The 12,737-nt window shown below is 44.2% G+C and overlaps 1 protein-coding gene across 1 annotated transcript in view; it reads right to left on the reverse strand.

The window, feature by feature from the left end:
• LOC144890888 (uncharacterized) overlaps window positions 1–11,528 on the reverse strand; it is a 58,684-nt gene extending 47,156 nt beyond the window's left edge. The window contains exons 1-2 of the mRNA XM_078772785.1: window positions 11,393–11,528; window positions 4,059–4,138 (exon numbers count right to left, since the gene is read on the reverse strand). Coding sequence (XP_078628911.1) covers window positions 4,059–4,138; window positions 11,393–11,479 — 167 coding nt within the window. The 5' untranslated portion in view covers window positions 11,480–11,528. The remainder of the gene's footprint in view (window positions 1–4,058; window positions 4,139–11,392) is intronic.
• Between the last annotated feature and the right edge of the window lie 1,209 nt (window positions 11,529–12,737).

The following is a 12,737-nucleotide window of genomic DNA, read 5'->3' on the forward strand; positions in this document are numbered from 1 at the left end:
GGAAGTCTCCTCGCACCATCTGCATCCACTCACCTGAGGTGACAGGTACTCCACACCATGCCATGTTTAATTATTTTTGATGCAAATGTTTTGGATTGTGAGACGCATCATGACGTGGGTGTGACATTGTGCTTTGTTGTTCCATCTCTTCCTCCTTATGAGGATTGATGACGAATTGGGTGATGGCAAATTTTGGATAGTGGGGGAGTGAAGACGAATTTGGTATAAGGGAAATAAGGGGAAGACGTGACGGTAGCGACGGATTGGTAATGTGTAGATTTTTGTACATATGGGGTAAGGGCAAGGGTAGTGTAGGTGACAGGGGGGTGACGTACGGTAGGGACGAGCTTTCTCATTTCGCTCTCCGTGCGCATTTCGCCTTGCATTGCCTTATTGACGTGTACCCTTGTGACCTTACCCCTCGCTCATTTCTCTTGTCCCCCTTTTGTCTCCCACATGACCTGTGCGCCATGGGGCGCCGAGGGGAGCGTGCGTGAGTCGGCCATTGTGCGCCCGGAACTCTCAGAACCAGCTGTCTGCATCGATGCACCACATTATGGACCACATGTCTGTTGCCGAGCACCACTTATGGACCCCATGGGTTGGGGCATGGCCCCTCTGCTGGAACCGGCCATGAGAGCCCGAAATCTTGCTGGCGGACCTTGGCCACAGGGCACCGATGCCCCACAGGTGAACCACACGTAGTCGGCCCTGTGGGCCATAAATAAAGAAAATAAAATGGACACGTTGGGCACACTTTATTGCAAATAGGCCGCCAGTAAGAAAATGAAAGAAAGACAACATCTGGAAGAACAAATAATAATAACCAGCAGAGGGAGCCGAAGAGCAAGAGATCACCTGCAGGGTTAGGGGTTGTTGGTTTTATTTTCTTGAACAATGGTGACTGCACCGATTGGTGTTTGGGGGTGTATTGGTGCGTTTTTGGGTGCTTTCATGGTGCATTGATGCAGAGCAGACTGTCTCCCCCCCAGAAAGAACAATCACAGGTCCTGGGTTAGCCTTGTAAATAAAAATAGCGTCATTGTAAATAATGCTCCCCACCGTCAGTGTGTAGTTTGAAGACCATTCCGCAATTCGGTTAACTGTGGGCGTAAGTCTGTTAGGCAGGGTGCAATGGAGCAGCGGGACACATTTATTTATGTTTTAAAACTGTCGCACTCAGGGTCAGGTTAAAAGTAGAGGGAACTACACCTACGTGTCACACTAAGTAAAAGTTGTAGGCCCGGGACGTGCCTAAGAGGAGGAGGGTGCAGTGTTGCGGATATGAGGACTGTGTATATTTTTTTGATTGTGTGAATTATTATTATTGTTTATTCTGCGCCCCCTGCTTCCGGAGCTGTGTAAAGGTCAAAGGGCATCCCATAATTAGTCCACAAGCATACACGTCAGCCAATAATAGAATACCCCTGTTCGATAGTTATATCTTATTCTGTGTTTTAGGGTAAGGCTGTGTCTCCCATTAATTGAAGTACTCCATTGCACCAGTGAAAGAGATAGATTCCCTTCATTCCCATTCCCAAAACCTCCATTCCCCCTTTTCGTCGTTTGGCAATTACCTCCCCTCCAATAACCGCCATTGACCACGAGGCAGGGTCGGAGAAGAAAGGCGTGTCTCCACCTCGTCATAGAGGGGAGGAGTGAGCCAGCCCCACTCGACCAACCATGAGCCAGGGGTTTGGCTAGAGAGGGCGGAGGAAGAGCGATCGGGGAGGTTCGCAAAGGTTGAGGGGCGGGGCCTATATAACCCACAGCGCGACGCTCCCCAAGCAGTCGAGCTTTGAAGAAGAAAGAGAGGCGCTGAGAGGAGGGAATGAGCAGGCGTGACCGCAGCTAAAATCCACAGCGCGACGCTCCCAAAAGAGAAGCTGAGACAAGCTTTGAGAGAGGAGCTTTGACCGGCAGACAAAAGGGAGCCCAAGCCGTTGAGAAGAGAGAGGGTCCAAGAAGCAGAGCTGAGTTGTGTGGTTTTGGTCGTCAGTGGTTGCGTTGTGGTGGTCAGTGGTTGCGTTGGTTGCGTTGAGTTGTCGGTGGTGAGGAGTGATTGGACCAAGAGAACATAGAGAACATCCAAGGAGAGGACATCCCAGAAAGCACAACGCCTGTTGTAATCCTGGAAAAGCAGCGGCGGCCACAGCAGCAACAACACCCAACAGCCGCTTGGGGCCTGGACGGCGGTTTTGAGCAGGGCCGCGAAGGAACGGCGGCTGCTAAACGCGCCGATCGTGCTGTACAATACAACTCCTAGCCATCCTCTCCTTCCAGCCAATTCCTGTCATCATTCCCCGCGTGAGTCTGTCTTTTGTTTATTCTGTTCCTGGGTTAATTAAGACTGTAGGTAAGCTAGCGTTGCACTGTGTCACCTGCGTCTCATGTCCCTGTAAATAAACGTGACTGCTTGCTTCCTACTTGTATGTGTAAATAATAAATCCAATTACTCTTCTGTCCGTCTTCTCGTCTTATTCCTTTTCCTCTTTGCATTCGGTCGTTTTAGAGTTGTCCAGATTGGGCAGCTGCGGTGCGATACGGCCAAAGTTTGGGGTGAATCGGGTGAGTTGGGGAAGAATCGGGGGAACTGTTAGTGTTAGGTCGCGGTAATACACCACCGCTCGGTCAATATAACATCTTGTCCGCGACCCGTAACAATATATATTGCTGCCCGATAAACGGGCTTTTCAGAGTGCCTGAGTGTTTGGTTTGATTAAAGCAACTCGGATGAATTCCAGCTTTTTGTCGCGTCCATTCTTCCGATCGATGTGGGAGCCCCAGCTCCTTCAACTGTATATACTAGGGCATGCCCGTACTATATATATAGGACGTGCCCGTAAGTGCGTGATGTTACCGTACAATGAATGTATCGTCCCGACGCCGCAGCTCGGATGGCGCTGCAGTTAATCGGGCCCCCAAATTCCTCATCGACGATAACTAAACAATATATTATATGAATCGCACCGTACATACCTCCTTCTAGATCTTGTTCTTGTCTTGATATACTCACTCAGGCTCACTCTATCACGACTGAGTCCTCCCAGCTCCTCCAAATGGCGCCCGCTAGCCGCTACGTAAGTCCGGAAGTGACGTCCTCATTTTACTGTCCGGAAGGTCGCAAATCGCAGTTACGATGAATCGCAAATTAGTTTTAATTAGTTTTAAAACATAGTTTAACGGCAACATAGTTTGCCGACGGGAAATAAATGAATACGCTCTCAAATGTGCCATCCGAGGCAGAGTCTGTTCGCCACGTTCGGCACACGTGATAGCTCGCTGCTCTCTGATTGGTTGAATCGTTTTTTGGACATAGCTCGGTAACTACTTCTGCGATTAATTTAAAACCTTGAAAAGGCACATCCTCGGGTCCCCAGCAATATACCTGGCAAGTTTCAAGTATATCGGACCGGTAGTTGTCGAGAAACAGCGGTCACAGACAAACATACATACAAACATACAAACATACAAACATACAAACATACAAACATACAAACATACAAACATACACACAGAGATTGCTGGAATTATAGATAGATATACATATATATATATGTATATAATTTCCAGAAGAGAAAGAAAAGGGGAATGTTTGGAGCATATGTGAAGGAATTGAATGGGGGAATGCGGTTTGGGGAGGGTAGGTTTAAATATCCCACCACTTTGCATGTATAGCATGTATATCACCTGACTATTTCAAACGACGACTTGCGATAGCGAGTGTGAGCAGCGAACAGATATTGTACTTTCAAATATTCCACCATTTTGCATGTATAGCATGTATATCACCTGACTATTTCAAACGACGACTTGCGATCGCAAGTGTGAGCAAAGAACAGATATTGTACTTTCAAATGTTCCTTGTAAAAACAAAACAAAACAAAAAACAACGTGCTTCATGATGCAGTTCCCCCTGCTGGCAATGCACGGAATAGCAGTACAAGGTCAAGTGCAATTTAAATAAAATATAAAAAAACTTCTAGAAAAACACCAAAAAAATACAACAAGGGATTCGAGAGAGAACTTTGGAGAAGCCTGAAATTGCATTCACTCACAAGGCGTGGCTGAGCTGAGAGCTCAAGCTCGATATGTTCGAGTGAAGTTGTTTTTTCTCCAACAGCAAGGCTTCTTGAGCCTGAAACAAACAACGAAGTTGCCCCATAGTCAGCAGAGGGAGGGGTAGGTATTACCACACACAAGAACATTGCAGGACATTGTAGTGGTATATATAATCGCAATCGCAAGATAATCATCCTCTCGTAATCCCAAGTTTGGAGTTGTGGCCTCAGCCTCTTATGTTTCCAATTTTAAAGTGTACGGAGGGCAATGTAAATAACCTGAAGGTGGCCGGCATTATGTTTTCGGGTTGTCCGTTCATCCGTTCATCCATACGGGCTAAACCTCGTTTTTCTCAGCAACCACATGTCCAATTGAGACTAAACTTTCAGGGTAGGAGTGACACCCACGCAGAATGTTTTTATTTATTTATGATAATTGTGACATCATAGGTCACGTGGTATGGCAGCCATATTGGATTAACCGCGTAAATAATAAAAAAAATTATTTCTCGGAAACCGCTGAATGGAAAAATTTGAAACTTGGCACTGTCAAGTACTCCCAATGGGGAACAAAAGCATGATAATGATGACATATAATAGGTGAAGCGGTATACCAGACAAAAATGTTTTAATATAATTACTTGTCCTAAAATTTTGAAATTGCATGCGCATGATCAATGACAAATTTGTATTGAAATATTAAATTTATGAGATCATAGGTCACAAGGTTGGGCAGCCATATCGGATTTAACCGAAAACCTTTAAAAAAACATCTTCTCCCAAACCACCAAATCGATCGACTCGAAACTTTATGTGTGTCATTGACCAAACATGGCGATTATAAGAAGATCACGAAAATATAATTGGTCACATGGTGTGGCAGCCATATTGGATTGAAGGAAAATATTAAATAATTATATCTCTGAAACCGCTTACCCTATCGATGCGAAATTTTACAAATATCATCGAACAGCACTGTTGCATATAGTTTGAAAATGATGATGCCGTAGGTCACGTGGTTTGGCAGCCATATTGGATAGAAAAATGAACCTTATCCAATCAACATGAAACTTCACAAACATGATCCCCTACCCATACATATGCAGTGTGTACATTATTAAGGTCATATGTCATGTGGTATGGCAGCCATATTAGCTTGAAAGCTGATATTTTTTTAAAATCCCTTCTCTGAAGCCGCTTCACCGATCAATGTGAAACCTGTCATGGCTGGTGAAAATGTGATACTTGAAAACAGCTGAAAGGATTTAAATCAAACTTGCTTATTTTTAGGACAGTGAACGACGGCATCTACCCATTTAGTCAGGTTCACTATGTCACTAAATTATATTTCGTTCAAAATCATGGTAGGTTAGCAAACCTATACATTTTTGGAAAGGTTATAGCATAAGGAAACTAAAAATCGATGTTTACATTTGGAGAGATACCTGTATGGCGGCCATTTTGGATTTTCAAAATGGCCACTGTAAAATACATATTTTGTTCTATTTCTGCCTCTAATTACCCTAAAAACTTTTTAAAATATACTAAACCTATATTTTCAGGGACAAGGAATCCAATGAAAGTATCAAATTAGTGCTATGGGGAATGGTAAGACACGAATCAAAGGTTTTGAATTGCAAAATACTGTCTTTATATTCGCGATAAGTTGCATAATCAAATACATGTTATCATTTTGTACAGGCAGTTAATAACATGAAAATGTGTCACAATAATTCATATCACCAAACATACACAGGCAGTCAGCAAAATCATATATACACATGCAGTCAGTATAACTTCACATCTACACAGGCAGTCAATGACAAAATATACACAGGCAGTCAATGGCATCAAACATACACGATTACAGAATATGCCATTTAGAGTTCGTCGTCACTGTCCTGTGTGTCGTATCCGACAATATAGTCCGCATCGTTTTCACAGTCCGTTCCACACAAGCAAAGGTCGGTCAAATTGATTGGCAAATCGAATTGGTCGAATGGTCGATCGAATCGAATTCGATGAATCGAATCGAATCGAATCGATCGAATTGGTCGAATGGTCGATCGAAACGATTGGTCAAATGGTCGAATTGGTCGAATGGAATTGGTCGAATCGAATTGGTCGGAATTGGCAAATGTAAACATTGATTTTCAGATTTTCCATGTAATAACGTTTCCAAAAATGTATAGGTTTGCTAATCTACCATGATTTTGAACGAAAAAACATCGTGAACCTGACTAATTTGTGAACCTGAATTTGTGAAAAGATGTGAACCTGAACATCGTGAACCTGAACGTGAACCTGACGATTCGAGTTTTTGTCAAACCTCGACTCTGATTCTGCAACTGGACCAGATGGCATCAGCCCACGGGTCCTAAAATCCTGCTCTGCCGCTCTATCTCACCCTCTCTCTGTTCTTTTCACCCTATCTTTTGCTCAAGGTCATCTGCCAGCATCCTGGAAATCAGCAAACATTACCGCTTTACACAAAAAGGTGCAAAAACAGATCCTTGCAACTACAGACCAATCAGCCTGCTCCCAATTATCAGCAAAGTCATGGAATCCATCATTGCTTCGGATATGAAATCTTTCCTCTTCTCCAATGGCTTGATCTCTGATCATCAATTTGGTTTCAGACCAGGTCACTCTACTCTGGACATGCTGCTTCTGCTGTCTCAACAATGGATGGAGGTCCTCAATGCCAAACAGGAAATCAGAGCTGTCTCCCTTGACATATCACGTGCCTTCGATACGGTCTGGCACCCAGCCAGCTCTGCTCACCAAACTCTCCTCCTATGGTATCCATGGAAATCTCCATGCATGGCTTGCGGACTTCCTCTCTGGTCGTAGTCAACGTGTGGCCCTGAATGGATTTCTCTCATCTCCCCTTCCCGTTCAGGCTGGAGTTCCCCAAGGCAGTGTGCTGGGCCCTGTGCTTTTTCTGGTCTTTATCAATGATCTCTCCGACTCTCTGGAAAATCCTCTGTATCTCTTTGCTGATGACTCCACTCTCTGCCGCTCCATTCCTCTTCCCTCAGATCGGCAGTCTGCAGCCTCCTCACTCTCTGAAGACCTGGACAAAATCACAGACTGGTCAAACATGTGGAACATGTCTTTCAATCCTGACAAATCTCACACTCTTACTATGTCTCTCCGAAAAGATCGACTGGACAACCCTCCCATCTACTTTCTCAACAATCCTCTCCAAGAAGTTCTGTCGCTCAAGCTTTTGGGTCTCACCATCTGCCATGATCTTTCTTGGGAAAACCACATTTCCAAGCTGGCCTCCAAAGCCAGTCGCCGACTGGGCATCCTCCGTCGTGCGAAGTCCTTCCTAGGCACACCTGAGCTCCTCACCACATACAAGGCTTTCATCCGCAGCTCAATGGAATACTGTTCTCCCCTATGGGCTGGTGCTCCTGCCTCACACCTGGCTCGACTTCACGCTGTTGAATCCAAAGCTTTCAGAATCATTGGAATCTCCCGCGATGAAGCTATCTCTGAGGGCCTTTCACTCACTCACCGCAGGCAGGTAGGTGGTCTTTCTGTCTTCTACCGACTCCTCTCCGGCCTTGCTCCCCCAGCTCTCTCTGTGCTCTGTCCCCCAAATATTCCTACAGGTCGCACAAGATCTGCCAGCCACCCTCTGATGGTTAAACTGCCGAAATCTCGGCTCTCTGCTCACCTTCACTCTTTCATTCCTCTTTTCTCCCGCCTCTGGAACAAACCGCCACACTCACTTCAATCACACTCCTCCCTCCAGGTCTTCAAAACAGCTGTTCACCACCATCTCTTATCTTCCCCCATCCAAAACCTTGATCTTTTCTACCCCCACTAATTCACCCCAGATCCACCTTGTTTGAAATTCCAACTTCTTTCCTGGAAGTCTTGGCAGTGTCCATATGTTTTATACCTCTCCCACCCCCCTCCCCTTCCCATGCCTCCCCCCCAAAGCCCTCTCCCTCCCACAGTTCTCTCGATGTCTCCATGTCTCTCGGTCCCTGCTCTCAAATGTTGTGTTTGTGTCCTTCCTCCTCTCTCCCCATCTTGTCTACCGCTCTCGATGTTATTTGTTTTGTGTGTCTGTTTGTCTTTCTGTGTGATTAATGTTCGCTCTTTCACGAGCCTCGATCTTGTATACAAAAAAAATAAAAAATAAAAATTGTGGGAATATGCGGAGGCATATTGGCGACACAGTCACATTGCTGTTGTTCTTTTTTGTACCTCAATACCATATCCTGTCACAATGCTTTATTTTCCATATTCAGGCTCGATGGGATCATCAGGTCAGACGTGAGCATTACTTCCTTGTTTTCAATGATTGCTTTTGGTTTATGTTTCAACGAATTTTCTGAAACTGGGATATCAAAGTTTTTGTTGATGTGCCAGTGGATTACGCCATGTATGTTTTTGTGCCTTTGTGTGTACAGCTGTTCTGATACGAGTTTTTTACATCCCAATGTGAGGTGACTCATGCTTTCTGTTTCTATCTTGCAGAACCTACACCTGTCTGATTGACTCAATCCCACCATTTTATTAAAGCCATTCGTGTATTGTCGTTGGTCTTGGGCATTTATTATGATTGGTTGTCCATCCCAGTTGAGCTTACCTCTTATAAGCATTCTAATGAGCCTTGTTTGTCGTTGCCCAGTCTATCCAATTCTTTTTTAAATATCTTTGTGTGTGTGTGTGTGTGTGTGTGTGTGTGTGTGTGTTTAATGTGTTTGGTACAGCTATTACTGTTCAATAAATAAATTATTACGTTTATGTATGGTGTGTGCACGTGTGTCTTTGTGTGCATTTTTTTTTTTGCTTCATGTACATGCTTTTCCAGTGTCCCCATTTATGTGCATGCGTGTGCATATCAGTTCATTTATCTACAATAATAAAAGAGAGAGAGTATGTGTGTTTGTTTGTGTGTGTGCCGCCTCTAACTCCAAAACCATGAAACCTAGCAGCCCCAAACAAACCCCCTTCTTTCTCCTCCACCATCTCTGTCTCACCTCCATCCTGTCTTTCCCTCATCCATCCTCTCTCTACCACACCCCTCTCTGTCTCTCCCACCACTCTCTCTCTCCCACCTCTCTCTCTCTCTCTCTCTCTCTCTGTCTGTCCCCTCCACTCCCCCCCTCTCCCCCCCCCCCACTTTCCCCCACTCCCCCCCCCCCCCCCCACTCCCCAGTGCCGGCTTAAGCCTTGCCAGGGTTGGAAGCAAAGAATATTTTTGGCCCGGTCTCAACATGAGTGCCACCCACGGAGCACACAGGTCGTCTGAGGTTGAGTGAAGAATCTCTAGTCTCTCTGACGTATTAATATTTAGAGTTGACGGAGTTATATTAACAAAATATGTTTGTTATTTTTCCTCATTTAATTGATTACCTGCACACATATAAGTAATATTAAACTGAAATAGAATCATGAACTTCTAAAAAAACATCAGAAAACTCTCAAGCAGAACTCACGTGTAAGAATAATACTGAAGCAATATATAATGGACAATAAGACAAATACTGTTTGAATATAAAACTAGAAGGGCACTCAGTAGAGCACAAACCTCCGCCAGGCTGAACAGTTTTTTTTTGTATCCCACTGATAGGCCGGATCTGGATTCGGACCTGAAACAAAATCTAATCGGCTTGTTCTTATCACATAACCAACTCGTCCCCCATGTTTAGTCATGAATCGTCCATAACTTTTATAAACATCATGTTATATGTCGCTTTTCGCTCGATCTCTCAATGGTGAAGAATCACTTAAAAATTAAATAATTCTCGTATCCGAATCCACATTCAGATCTTCACCACAATCGAACCGATTACCCAACCTCTCCACCAAGTTTCGTCCAAATCCGTCCATAACTGTTTTGAGATATCGTGCTATATATCGGTTTAGCCCAATCACTCAACAGAGTTTTAGCCCTATCACTCAGATATAATTTCGTCCACTGGAAGCGAGTCCAGCATTCCGTGCTCAATGCTGAGAAGTGAGAGGTTTCGCATTTGTTGCTGTCCCATGGTTGAATGCAGAGACTTTTTGACACTCTTGAGGATGCTGAATGACCGTTTGCGCTACAGTTTGTCACCACCAGATGACAGAATGTTGATGACATGGGGGATCGAATTGCAAAGTGAGACAAAAACATATTCACTCCTTTTTTTGGGTCCGGTCAAGATCTGGGCCAGGAGAAAATGACCCATTTGCCCCCGCTATAATCCACCATTGTGCATACGCATGCTTTTGTGTATTTTTACACTCTTTTCTAGAGAAATATGGGATCATCAAATTCCACAAGTTAGCTTCAGGAGATACTGTGGCATCTCTTTTGAGGAGGTAGTGTGGGAAACAAATGCAGATGGGACAGCTGGCTTTAAATTCTCATTCAACAAGGGCATGCCCCTAAGATGCAAAACCTCCTGGTGAATGTGCACCAAAAAGGCAGTTGTAGTGGAATTTGTTTAATCCCATGGGGGAGCAATAGTGAGAGGAGTTTGCATTGCTTTCTCAACTGGATGGTATTCATAGAATACTTAGCCTGCGCAGTCAACTTGTTGTGAGCCAACTCTTCTGTTTTTGAACATTTTTTTCTTTGATCCAATATGACTGCCAGACCACGTGAGCGATGACATCATACATTTATATTCACTAATGTAATTGTTGCATAGATCACGCCCAATACATTTCAAACTGATCAGATGAAGCGCTGTCCCTATCGAATTATGACGTCATAATTATGGCACCAATGACGTCATCGTTAACAACACCTATTCCCCAAGGGGAGTGCTTGACAATGAGCCATGTTTAAATTTTTTCCATTGAGCAGTTTCAGAGATATAGAGGTGCAACCTTTTTCGATTTTTTCCAAGATGGCATCTGCACCACGTGACCTGACGTGATAATTATCATTTAAAAAATTATACAGGAGGAGCTGCACATATTCTGAAAATTTCGTGTCCATCAGTCCAACAGTTGCAGAGGAATTTTTGTTTTATTAATACTGATCAGATCAAGCGTTGTACTTATCGAATTATGATGTCATAATTAAGGCACCGGTGACATCACCATCAACATATCTTATTCCCCATGGTGAGTACTTGATAATGAGCCATGTTTCAATTTTTTCCATTGTGTGGTTTGGGAGATATAGAGGTATAAGTTTTTTCCAATATGGGGTCTGTACCATGTGACCTATGACGTCATAGTTATGAATAAAAAAATTCTACAGGCGGAGGCGCTTCTATGGTAAAATTTCTTGTCAATCGGACCAACGGTTGCGGTGAAAATGAATTTTTTAAATGCAGACACGTACGGCATACGGCACACGTACTTACCTGAATGCTTAACCCCGCTTTTCGCTTCGCGAGCGCAGGGTAATGAGAGAAACTGCCATTTGTGCCAGGAAATGCTCCTAGGTACATACGCTGGCATCAAATTGGGGTTCCCTTGATTATTGCATCCACACGAGCCCTTGGTAAAAAGGACAAACTAATAACAAATTAAATTTGTCGCGGTCACGTGTGAATTATAGTGCAAGTGCCTCGTACGGCTATCCGACTCAGTCCATTGAGGCCTCCCCTTGGGCCCACCTGATCGCGGCAAAGCTCCATGTTCGGTCGATCAGTACGGGCGTCGAGACGGCTGTGGACCAACATTAGTGGAGCTGATTTAGCTGCAGTGTCAGTCTGGAGTTGTCTGATTTCCTCCTCAATGTCCTCTAGCTTTGCCTTTGTCTGAAAAAGAGATGAATGACATTGGAATGTTAGTTTCATCTGTTCCAGTTGTTCCTCAGTTTATGGTATATCGCTCTTCGATGACCCACATATTTTGTAGAAAACAAAAGAGTTGAAAGTCACAGTATACCTATCAGGAAATAATTAATATCCATATGCAAGTGCTAGCACATGTGAACAAAATAGCCCCGAATGGGCCGACGGTCATCTCTTGAGGTTCTTGAGGACCTCCCTGGTAGCCCCGATGATCCAAAATAGGAAAAGTTCTAAGACTGAGCAATCCTGTGGACCATCGAGTCGAAGAGCTGTATTGGGTTTCAGAATTGGTAAATAAGAGACGAGTAGGGATCCGAAGTTTCAGGGGGTAATCCCCCTTGGAAGCCCCATGATCCAAGATCGAAAAATTGAAGCCCCAGAAATTGTGCGGGCTCATTTCTTGTATTCATGTGTCAAGTTTCAGAAGAATCAGTGGGGTGATAAAGGCCGGAGGAGTAGCTGAAATAGCAAAAGGCTAGTTAACAGATGACCGGACGGACATCACATCCCATTTTATAAGGTTATCTCGTCGAGATCGAGATGAGATGACCTAACCAGCTTAACGTGTCTCCTCGTTGACCTAACATATTTGCCAGTAATTTTCTTTTAATTCTATGATCCAAATTCTGCAGGGATTTGAACCTTGGGCCATAGCCGAGCTGAGCCTAGCTTAACCGAGAAAGCAGAGAAGTACTGCTGAGATATCCTGCTCACAGAACAACGGGTTAACCCCAATCGCAGTCCACATGTAAGATGTCATCTGATAATGTACAAACATAGGGTTTACAAATTAAAGAAGCAAAATGGATCAATGCACGTGTCTTGTCCCCGCACTTTATCGAGCTGCCACTTCAATTCAGCAATAGCAAGTTCATAGGAATGGTTGAGCTGGTGGAAGGCAAAGTCCGTC

The sequence above is a fragment of the Myxine glutinosa genome, chromosome 2, assembly GCF_964187855.1.
Source record: "Myxine glutinosa chromosome 2, kmMyxGlut1.1, whole genome shotgun sequence".
Classification (NCBI taxonomy): domain Eukaryota; kingdom Metazoa; phylum Chordata; class Myxini; order Myxiniformes; family Myxinidae; genus Myxine; species Myxine glutinosa.